The sequence below is a fragment of the Orycteropus afer genome, unplaced genomic scaffold, assembly GCF_000298275.1.
Source record: "Orycteropus afer afer isolate SDZICR_OR568_19922 unplaced genomic scaffold, OryAfe1.0 scaffold00099, whole genome shotgun sequence".
Taxonomy (NCBI): Eukaryota; Metazoa; Chordata; class Mammalia; order Tubulidentata; family Orycteropodidae; genus Orycteropus; species Orycteropus afer.
Window position 1 is genome coordinate 2,985,275 of NW_006921686.1, and position 11,753 is coordinate 2,997,027.

Here is an 11,753-nt window from a genome sequence, read left to right on the forward strand (position 1 = left end):
GTAGTTTTTATTCTTCGTGGCCATGTGAGTCATTAAATTGAGTGCAGAGAGTTAGGTTGGGCAAGAATTATGAGTGTGAGAATTACGATTTATTTAGTGCCTGCTGTGTTTAAAGGAGCTCTGGTGGTGTAGTGTCTAAGGCGTTTGACTGCTAACCAGAAGGCTGGTGGTTCAAACCCACCAGCCAGTCCTCAGAAGGAAGGTTGAGCAATCTACTTCCATAGTGATACCACCTCAGAAAACCAATAAGGGGTTGCTATGAGTTGAATCTGACTCAACAGCAGTGTGTTTGGTTTACTGTGTTTAAGGAGGAGCTCTGGTGGTGTAATGCCTAAGGCTGGCGGTTCAAACCCACCAGCCAGTCCTCGGAAGGAAGGTTGAGCAATCCACTTCTGTAGAGATACCGCCTCAGAAACCCAAGGAGGGGTCTCTATGAGTTGGATCCAACTCCATGGCAGTGAGTTTGTTTTTTTGTTAATATGTGTGTGTTTAAGGAAGGGAGCCTAGTAGTACAGTGGTGAGGTGCTTGACCGCTAACTGAAAGCTTGGCAGTTCAAACCTTCCAGCTGCTCTGTGGGAGAAAGATGTGGCGATCTGCTTCTGTAAAGATTGCAGCCTTGGAAACCCCATGGGGCAGTTCTGCTCGAGTTGACAATAATAGTCCTGGTTTTGAGTTCTTTGTGTTTAAGGAGCCCCTCAGTGGTACACATGGTTAAATACTTGGCTGCTGACTGAAAGGTTGCTGGTTCGAATCCACCCTGAGATGCGTTGGAAGAAAGGCCTGGTGATTTACTTCTGAAAAATCGGCCATTGAAACCCTATGGAGTGCATTTCTACTGTGTAGCGTCTAGGTTCTCCGTGGGCTGGAATCAGCTCCGGGACAAGTGGTTTGGTTTGGTTTTGTCTGTGTTTCGGTGCCTTTAGTTACAGAGTCTCATTGAGCCCTTCCACATCACTGTGGAATGTTTGCTTTATTTTCCATGTTTTACAAATCTGTGGGTTTGGTTCCTTTGAAAAGCTGGAGGTCCATTTTCATTTTCAGTGAACAAAAATTACCATGTGCCTACTTTGTAGCAAAAGTCCCTGGTTGGTCCACAAGATTTGTGATCAGCTGTTAACCTGAAGGCTGGCAGATCAAACCTACCCAGAGGTGCCACAAGAAGATGGCCTGGCGAACTGCTTCTCTAAAGATTACTGCCAGGAGAACCCTACAGAGCAATTCTAATCTGTGACACAACTTGGAATCAATTTGATAGTAGTGGTGTTTTTTGTTTCTTTGTTTTCAGCTATGTCCAGGCCCCATGTTGGGGCTTTGGAGTCTGTGCTGACCAAAGACATGCTCCATCTTTATGCCTAAAGAGCGTTCATATATAGCAATGGTTTTCAGACAAAAGCAGTTTTGTCTCCTAGGGGATGTGTGGCAGTTTTTAGAGACATTTTTGTTGTCACAACTGAGGAGGGGTGCTGTGTCATCGAGTGGGTAGAGGCCAGGGATGCTGCTGGACTTCCTGCCATGAACAGGACAGTGCCCCCACGATGAAGCATTACGGCCCTAAATATTAATAAAGGGGCTCAGTTGTAGAGTTCTTGGCTTCCACGCGGGAGACCGGGTTGCTTTTGGCCAGTGGCGCACCAACCACTCGTCTGTGAGTGGATGTTTGCGTGTCGCTAGGATGCTGGACAGGTTTCATCTCAGCTTCCAGACTAAGACAGACGAAGAAGAAAAGCCTGGAGATGGACTTCTAAATGGGCTGATGATTTCCAGCCAGAGGTCTGATCCAGTCAGGAGGGAGGGTGGTCCAGTCAAGAGGGAGGTACAGGACTGGGCAGCGTTTCGTTTCATTTTTTTGTGGCTGGCATCGCGAGGAGTCCGGACGAGTGGCTGGCAGCCAGCAACAATACCATGGAATACAATGTAATTTGCTTACTTATTAGGCCTATTGTTTACTGTCAGCCCTACCTAGGGGCTGGAGAAGGTCCCTCGCCTGAGGTTACAGGCTCACTGTTCCAGGCACTAACACTACGTGCGTTTACTCTCAAGACATACAACCACCCTTTAAGGTTGGCCTGTTAGGATCTTTCTTGTACAAAAGAGGAAACGGAGGCACAGGGAGGTTAAGAGGAAGTGTTTGGGTGGCAGAGGTATCGCCCTGGTAGCCCTGCCTGAGAGCTCCCTGTATGCTAGATTCATTTGTCCTATGAGCTTTTGATTCAAAGCAGGAGCTCTGGTGCATAGTGCCTAAGTCACTTAACTGCTAACCAGGAGGCTGGCAGTTCAAACCCATCAGCCACTCCTGGGAAGGAGGGTTGGGCAATCTACGTCCATAGAGATACCACCTCAGAAACCCAAGGAGGGGTCACTATGAGTCAATTCGACTCAATGCCAGAGGTTTTTTCTTTTCTTTTTTAAATGAGCTTTTGATGGTTTGATTCATTTCGTCCTCAGACCAGCCTTTGAGGTAGGTGCTGTTTTGCTCTTCCTGTATATAGCTGAGGAAACAGCACAGAGAGGGGAAGTCACTAGCCCAGGGTCACTCAGCTAGCGAGTGGAGGAGCCGGGATTCGAACCAGTATTTGTAACGGCAGCTCTGCTTTTTCTCTGGAATGCCGCAGAGGGGGTGACGGAGATGGCCTCACAGCCCCCCTCAGACTTGCTTCCCTCCACCCTCCACAGGTGAAGCTGTGCGACTTCGGCTTCGCGCGCATCATCGGGGAGAAGTCCTTCCGGCGCTCGGTGGTGGGCACGCCTGCCTACCTGGCGCCCGAGGTGCTGCTCAACCAGGGCTACAACCGCTCGCTGGACATGTGGTCGGTGGGCGTAATCATGTACGTCAGCCTCAGCGGCACGTTCCCGTTCAACGAGGACGAGGACATCAATGACCAGATCCAGAACGCTGCCTTCATGTACCCACCCAGCCCGTGGAGCCACATCTCCAAGGGAGGTTAGCCAGGCGGGGGCATGGCTCCCCAGAGGGAGGCAAGGCCAGACCGGGTGGGCTCTATAACAGCCTATCAGAGACAAGCTTGGGGGTGGAGCCTAGCAGGGCGGGGCCATGATGGCAGTCCTGTACATGACAAGCTTTCTGGGCCTAGAAACCTGGGGTCAGGGCTTAGGAACTTGTATAAAACCAGGGGTGCAGAGACTGGTGCTGAGACTAGATTATGTGAGTTGGAAACTAACTGCTCTAGAAGGAGCTCTGGTAGCATAGTGCCTAAGGCACTTGACTGCTAACCAGAAGGCTGGCGGTTCAAACCCACAAGCCACTCCTCGGAAGGAAGGTTGGGCATTCCTACTTCCGTAGTGATACTGCCTCAGAGAACCAAGGAGGGGTCGCTATGAGTCGTGGCCGACTCGATGGCAAATAACAACAACAACAGAAGCGCTCAGGGACTGGTGAGACTCGGGGGGCACCAGGAGAGGGGCTGGACCTGAAGAGGACAAAGGTCTGGGATAGGGAGGAGAAAAGGTGGACCCTCACAAGGGTTAGGCCTGGAATCTTTGGGATAATTTATGATCACGATCACAAAAGGACGGGCCCTTCAGAAGCAGAGGTGCCAGGGACAAGGTAGGAAGATCAAGGGCTTGGCTATGAGCTGGGTGCAGGAGCTATGAGTAACTAGGGTGGAGGTTTGGCCAGAACACTGAAAGTTGTGGAGCCCTGGATGAGGCCAGAGATGGAGAGGGCTGGTCTAGGGGCGGTGTCAGTGGTGGAGAGGGCTGGTCTAGGGGTGGGGTCAGTGACAGAGGGCTGGTCTAGGGGCAGGGCCAGTGATGAAGAGGGCTGATCTAGGGGCGGGGCCCATGAAGAAGACGTCCCATCTAGGGGCAGGGCCAGAGGAGGAGCTGGACTTGAAGCTTAAAAGGAAGGCGCCCTGGGGTCCTGAGGCTGTCACAGCCTGGGAGTTGGTGGAAGGAAAGAAGGAGTGTGTGACTGCTGTGCTAGAAGAAGGGTGCTGGGAGCCAGGCAGGCATTGAGTCGCTGCACCCAGGGGCTTTGGCGTCGAAAGCGTGATCAAGTTGTGGCGCTAGGCCACGTCACTTGGGCCTTTCTGGAGATGGCAGAGGAGAGGAGACCTGCCTGTGAGAGTAATGTCCTGAAGCCTTAGGGTGGAAGGTTAAGGAATACAGCCAGAGGCGAAAGCCTCACTTCTTTGTCTGCTGTTTTGCTGTTTGTCCCAAAGACTGTGGCTATTATGAGTTTCCTGTTCTCCTGAGATTTTACATATGTGCAGGCAAATCAACAACAAAACAATGTCATCAAGTTGTTACTGACTCACGGCAATGCCATGTGTTACAGAGCAGAACTGTTCCATAGGGATTTCTCGGTTGTCATCTTTTCGGAAGCCGATCACCAGGTCTTTTGTCCACGGATCATTGGGTGGGTTGCAACTGCCAGCCTTTCAAGTAGCATTTGAGCACCACCAGGGACTCTTTGCAAGCAAGCATGTGATTATATTTTTAGTTCCTTTTGTTACACAGAAGACAACATACTGCATGCTGTTCTCCAACTTGCTTTGCCCATTTAACATTGTATCTTGGATAAATTAGTTTGATTAAAGAAGAATATTAGGTATCCCTGGGTGGTGCAAACAGTTACGTGCTTGACTGTTAAGATGTGAAAGTTTACAGTTCGAACCCACCAGAGGCACCTCGTAAGACAGGCCTACCGTGAGCTGCTTTTGATAGGTCACGGCCTTGAAGACCCTATGGAACTCAGTTCTGTTGTGTACACGAGGCATCACACTGCACGTGAGAACAACAAGATGATGATGATTAAGTAAAGAATGGTATAGGTAGTTGTCTGTTTATGACAGAAATTCTGAAGATAACTGGTTTAGTTCTCTAGTGCTGGTATAACAAATACCACAAGTGGTGGCTTTCACAAACAGAAATTTGATTGTCCCACGGTTTAGGAGGCTAGAAGTCCAAATTCTGGGTGCCAGCTCTAGGGGTAGGCTCACTCGTACTCTCTCTGTAGGCTGTGGATGAAGGTCTTGCCTCTTTTGAACTTCTCCTCCCGGGCAATGTTCATGTCGCTGGGATCTCTCTCCTCCCATCTCTGCTTCTCTAAATGCTTGTTTAATCTCTTTTGTATCTCAAAAGAGATGGACTCAAACACACTGTCATTAACATAACAGACAACCTATTCCCAAATGGGATTCTAACCAGGGGCACAGGGACTAGGATTTAGAACACATTTTTGGGGAACAGAATCCAGCTCAACAGTAACATAGGAACGGGGTAACTCGAGGCAGAGAATTGGTGAAGAGGTGTTAGGAGCTAGTGCCTGTATGAGCTTGAGGACAAGAAACAGGTTTGTGATTGGATGAGGGAGGTGAGTGAGTGATGACTGGTGGGGGTGAGGCTTCCCAGCCTTCTGGAACTATACAGAAGGCTTTGATGGCTGGCAGGTGGGCTGGGCGGAGGAGGGGCATCCCCTCACACTTCAGGAATTAAGCTATGTCTCTGCTGCAGCCATCGACCTCATCAACAACCTGCTGCAGGTGAAGATGCGCAAGCGTTATAGCGTGGACAAGTCTCTCAGTCACCCTTGGTTACAGGTGATGCAAGGGGCCGGGCTGCCCATTGGCTGGATTAGCAAAAGGGATAGGGCTAGATCTGATTGGCCGAGCAGGCGAGTGTCCCATTGGTTGGGCTGTGGGGGGGTGGGGCTAATTCTCTTGGCTGGGTGGCTTGGGAAGGGTGTGGCTTCATCTTCCTGAGTACCAGCTGCCAATTGAATGCACACACTGGCAGGGCAGGGTCGTTCCTGCTGCCCCCACACTAATGCTTGTTGTTCCGGGCACAGGAGTATCAGACTTGGCTGGATCTCCGAGAGCTGGAGGGGAAGATGGGCGAGCGGTACATCACGCACGAGAGCGACGACGCCCGCTGGGAGCAGTTCATCATCGAGCGCTCACAGCGTGGGTCTGGCCTCCCTGCAGATGCGGAGCTTGGTGGCATCCTCTCTCCGCAAGACTACGAGATGCAGGGACTAGCCGAGCGCGTCAGCGTCCTCTGAGGGCTTGTGCTCCCACCCTGGATGCCCCTCCACCGCTGCCCTCCCACCTTCAGGGATTTGCTTTGCACCTGGATTCTAGGGGAAGAGGCTTCCTATCCCAACTGGAAGGGACACGCTCTAGGGGTGAGGGGAGGTGGAGGCATGGGGAGGAGGCTTACGGGGACATTTCCAAAGGCCCCTCCCTGTAATTAAAACGGACTCATCTTTCACCGGGTGGCTTTGGCCAGTGCCCCCGCAATACTCTTTGAATCAGTCTGTTCCTTCCCCAAGACGGAGCTCACCTGGAAAGAAGGGAGGGTGGGAAGTAGGGGGAGGAGGATTGAAGGAAGAGGAATTTTGGAAGGAGGCCTAACTGGGGGAGTTAACAGGGTGGGGTGAAGAGTTAGGGAGAGCTGCCTGGAGGCAGAGGTGAGCAGGGAGGACTGCCATGGGGAGGGGGGTAGGTGTCACTGAGTCGGTTCCCACTCATAGTAGCCTTGCTATGTTTGAACCCATTGTTGCAGCCACTGTTGTCAGTCTGTCTCCTTGAGGAAGGGAACACTAACCAGAAAACAAACCCACTGCTGTCAAGTTGATTCTAACTCAGAGGGACCCTAGTAGAACTGCCCCGTGGGGCTTCCAAGACAGGATTTTTTATGGAATCGTTCTTCTTCACAGTGGCTGGTGGGTTCAAACTGCTGGCCTTGCATTAAGCATCCTGGCGTTTAACCTCTGCATCACCAGGGCTCATAAGGGAACACTAGACAAGATGAAAGTATGGAGGTGGTGTAAGGAGACAAGAGGAATTAGAAAGGGAGGAAATGGAGAAATGATGACCAGAGAGGGAGGAGGATTTGGAGAAAACCAAGTAATCTCATAGCTTGCTGAGATTAATTTTTTTTTTTTTTTTTTTAATTTGTTGGTGTTACTAATCATAACTATTATAACAATGCAGTTGGCCTGGGTGGCACAAACAATTCTTGCACGGGGCTACTAACTGAGAGGTTGGCGGTTCAAACCTACCTGGTGATATCACAGAAAAAAGGCCTGGCAATCTGCTTCTGTAAAGATGACAGCCATCCTCACCCTAGGGAGGGAGCTCTGGTGGCTTAGTGCCCAAGGCATCTGCCTGCTAACGAGCAGGTTGGAGGTTCAAACCTACCAGCCACTCCACATAAGGAAGACAGGGCAATCTACTTCTGTAAGGATTTAACTCCTCAGAAATCCAATGGGGTCGCTACAAGTTGGAATCAACTCCATGGTGTTGGGGTTTTTGTTTGAATCCGAGGGAGCTCAGTTCTATTCCATAACACGTCAGGGTGGCCATGAGTCAGAATTGACAGCAATGGGCTTGTTTCTCTGTTTGGTCCATAGTAGAAACGTGATAGGTAGTATTTAGTATTTTCATCTTAATTACTGTGATGATGTCACACAGTGAGTGTGTTCATTCACTTGTGCATCCATTGGTCTCATAGGGCTCACCGGCCCGGGACTGAGTACGAGCCCTCCAAAAACCCACTGCCATCCAGTCAATTCCTTCTCATAGCGCCCCTAGAGGACAGAGTGGAACTGCATCACAGGGTTTCCTAAGCTGTCAATCTTTACGGAAGCAAAGCCCAAACCACACCCACTGCCATGGAGTCGATTCTGACTCACAGCGCCCCTAGAGGACAGAGTGGAACTGCACCACAGGGTTTCCAAAGCTGTCATCTTCGTGGAAGCCGACTGCCTCATCTCTCTCCCACAGAGCTGCTGGTGGGTTCAAACCATGGACCCTTTGGTTAGCCCCCAGAACTCCCTATTCCTCCAGAAATGGCACGATTTCACTTAAGGACCATTTGGGGAATTTGGGACCTTTCTAAGGTTCGCCTTCGGGAAGCTCTGTGACCTCAAGAGTCCCAGGGTCTCATTGTCAGTTTTCTTTAAGCAAATCCGTTTTCTTTACGTAATATGAGACCAAAGCAAACCCACTTTCATCAAGTTGATTCCGACACACTGGATTTCCAAGATCATCCGGTCTTCCGTGGAGTGGCGGGTGGGTTTAAACTGCCAACCTTCTGGTTAGCAGTCAAATGCCTTAGGCACTGTGCCACGGAAAGCTGTAAAACAAAATACCTCTTACCTCTCCACGCCCTGCAGTCGCTGAACTGTTTGCCTGGGATTAGCTCTTCCTCCCCATCCCCATCCCCCGCCCCATCTCCTTAAACCACCGAAACCTTTTTTCGTCCCCTCCACCATCCTCCTTTTCACCTCTGCCGCCTCTGTGTTTCCACCGCTCCCCACCTTTGACCCTTGATCCCCAGCACCTGGACTCAGCCGTCTGCCACCCGCAGCCACGGGTGAATGATCCGGACAAGCCCCCACACGTTTTCTTTAAGCCTCAGTCACACTCAGCCTTACACACAGTAGTGAAAAGCCTGCCTTCCTGGGCCCCGCAGAAACGGGAAGAAACTCAACTTTGAATACTGACTGGCCAAGACTGGGATTCCTGGTTATATCAGTTTGTCCATCTGGTAGTTAGTTCTGGAGATGCAACTCTTTTATTTGAAAAAAAAAAAAAAAAATGCATGGGCCTCAGGTCCCTATGTGGCGCAAACGGTTTGCGCTCGACAATAATCTACAAGTCAGCTGTTGGAACTTACCCAGCAATACAGTGAAAGAAAAGCTGGTGTCTGCTTCTGTTACAGCCAAGAAAACCCTGTGGGGCAGTAGTACTACTTTGTAACACAAGGAGCTCCGGGCTTTTCTTTCTTTCTTTCTTTCTTTTTAACTCAAATGGGCCTCCCAAGGATCCAGACCACCTCTGAGGCATATGCTTGAGCGAATACTATGAGGGCATGGCCCTTGAACTCCATCTTTCCCTTGGCAACTGATTGGTCTAAGATCCAGCTGTGTGCACAACAGGGGGGATAAAAAATCTGTCTCTAATCAAAGACCCAGGATAGAACTGGATGCATGTGTGGAAGCTCTCAGCTCACACGTCCAGATTTCCAAGCAGAGTGTGTCCCCAGTGACTTCCAACAGGACCTAGGATTTAAGCCCCTTCCTGAAGCCAAGGGACCGAGCTCTGGTGGCGCAGTGCCTAAGGCATGTGACTGCTAACCAGAAGGTGGGCAGTTCAAACACACCAGCTGCTCTGCAGAAGGAAGATGGGGCAATCTACTCCCTGCAAAGATTTACCACCTTGAAAACCCAATGGGAGTCACTATGAGTCAGAATCAACTCTATGGCAGTGAATTGGGTTTTGGTCTTTGAAGCCAAGGGAGGCCAAACATTTGACTCCGCCCCACTAGAGCTTACATGACTCTGTCTCACAGTCATGGAGGTTCAGACGTCTGAAATGGGTCTTACAGGGTTAAAAAATCAAGATGGAGGGAGGGTTGTGTCCATTCTGGAGGTTCCAGAGGCAAATGTTTCTAGAGGCCAGCATTACTTGGCTCGTGGTCCCTTCCTCCATCTTCAAAGTTCATCACTCCAACCTGTTTCTGTCCTCACATCTCTGGCTCTGACCCTCCCACCTCTCTTATATATGGACCCTTGTGATTACATAAGCCATTGCCTTTGGGCTGATTCTGACTCTTGGGAGTCCTGGGGGGCGGTGTTAATATATTCAGCAGCCACCCAAAAGGTTGGAGGCTGAGTCCAGCCGGGGGTGCTTTGGAAGAAAGCCCTGGCAATCTACTTCCAAAAAACCAGCCATTGTAAACTCCATGGAGCACTGCTCTACTCTGACACATACAGTCACCATGAGTCAGAGTGACTTGGTGGCAGTGGTATTATGGTATATTTAAACTTCAATCTTCTTTCTTCTCTTCCCTTTTCAACTGCCTGGTGACCAGAACCCTAGTCAGTACCAGACTCAACATGGCTCAACTGGTCTGGCACAACAGACAGCAGGAGTGTCTGACCTCACCCCAGACACTGATCACTCTGAAAATCTTGTCCAGAGGTCCCCAGACCTCTACCAGTCCCCCGATATTCTCCCCATTGTTGGACAAAGTTGTTCAAGGAAAGATTAAGTTTGACTAAAACGAGACAGAGGACTGAATAAACCTAATCTCTACTAATGTCCAAATTCGTTTTTCTCTTTGGAATTCACTAATTACTTTTTTTTTTTTTTTTCCTGGGAGCTCTGGTAGCATAGTGCCTAAGGCATTTGACTGCTAACCAGAAGGCGGGCGGTTCAAACCCACCAGCCACTCCTCTGAAGGAAGATGGGACAATCTACTTCCGTAGTGATACTGCCTTGGAAACCCAAGGAGGGGTCACTATGAGTTGAGTCCGATTCAACGGCACATAACAACAATTACTTTTTATTTATTTATCAAATCCTTTTGTAGCTCTTCAGATGTGGCGGGCATTGCTCCATGCCCTTGACAAATGTGTCATTTAACCCTCTTAACAATCTTATGTATCATGACTCTTATTATACAGATGAGGAACTGAGGCACAGAGAGGCTAAGCTATTTCCCCCAGGCCACACAGCCAGTAAGTGGCAGAGCTGGAATTCACCCACAGGCTGTCTGACTCCCAAGTCCTTGCTCTTAACCACTACAATTGCTGTTGACCAGAAGGTCGCCTTGAGCACGGGGCATCACAAAAGAGGGAAATTCTCCCATGATCTTCTGGGTCTTTGGCCTTGAAGGAATCAGGTCTGTCTGAGAAATGGGTATGAATACGGGCATTAGGTCTCGAAGATTGTACAGAGGTGCACTCGGCGTAGTGACACAGGCTGGCCGCTTGAGGGGGCACTAGCCCGTTCACGGAGCCCGAGGGAGGGAGGAGGGAACCTTGGAAATGGCTGTCAGACAGCGACTCCAGATCACGGAGCGTTAAGAACAGAGCATCTTAGAAGCCTGAGAACAAAGGCGCTCAGAACATAGCACAAAGGCCCCTGCGATCGCAGAACAGTGAACTCAGAACGCCACAGCACCTAGGGTACAAAAGATGCTTAGATTCTATTCTGGTCGGATCACAGACGCTTCCACCCGGGCTCTTATAATTCCAGAATCTGGGATACATCAGTCTTACATTCTTAGAAACAACACCGGCTGCGTAATTTACGAAGCCTAAGACCCCTTGTTCAAAAAATAAGAATTTCAAGAGACCGCGGAGTATTAAACCAAGCATAGGGCTCTTCCAAGCGCAGGGCACAGTTCGCACGACCGTGAAGCCTGCCCTGCTTCGAAGCATTTTTATAGAAGAATGTTGGTCTTAGCTAGCTCGGCCTCTCTTTTTATAGCTGAGGTTCTGGGAAGGCTTCGTGGAGGAAGAGGCGAAATCAGGGATCATCCCCCTAACCCTTTCGGTCCCCCGCGCAGTCTCAGAGGAGAGGGCTGGGAAGGAGGGTGGAGCAACAGCCAAGCTGTCACGTGGAACCCCTCTCTATTTATAGATCACCCCCCTCCTCTCCCTAAACAGTCCAATGGTAGCCCGAGCTCGCCCGCAAGGGGGCGGAACCAGCCGTGGGGGCTGGGGAGGCACGGACCAATGACAGTGAAGCAAGGGTTGACGTATTTTATAGTGATGCAGGGGGGGTGTGGCCAGGACCCAAAGGTAGGCGTGAGGGGGGGCGTGGCGAGGTCATTGGAAAGCTGGGCGAGTAGGCAGCTGTGAGCATGCGTCTTGCTGGGGGCGCGGCCGCACGGTCCAGCGTCTTTGCAAGGGCGGAGACCGGCCAATAGGCGGAGGTTGCTCTGTTACTGGGGGCGTGGTCATGTAGATGAAGCCCGGGTGGGCGGCCCAATGGGC

General features: G+C 50.5%; 1 protein-coding gene across 1 annotated transcript in view; it reads left to right on the forward strand.

Annotated features, from left to right (window-relative positions):
• PRKD2 (protein kinase D2) overlaps window positions 1-6,023 on the forward strand; it is a 36,834-nt gene extending 30,811 nt beyond the window's left edge. Inside the window, exons 16-18 of the mRNA XM_007942887.1 lie at window positions 2,675-2,942; window positions 5,477-5,562; window positions 5,811-6,023. Of these exons, the coding sequence (XP_007941078.1) occupies window positions 2,675-2,942; window positions 5,477-5,562; window positions 5,811-6,023 (567 nt within the window). The remainder of the gene's footprint in view (window positions 1-2,674; window positions 2,943-5,476; window positions 5,563-5,810) is intronic.
• The last annotated feature ends 5,730 nt before the right edge of the window (window positions 6,024-11,753 follow it).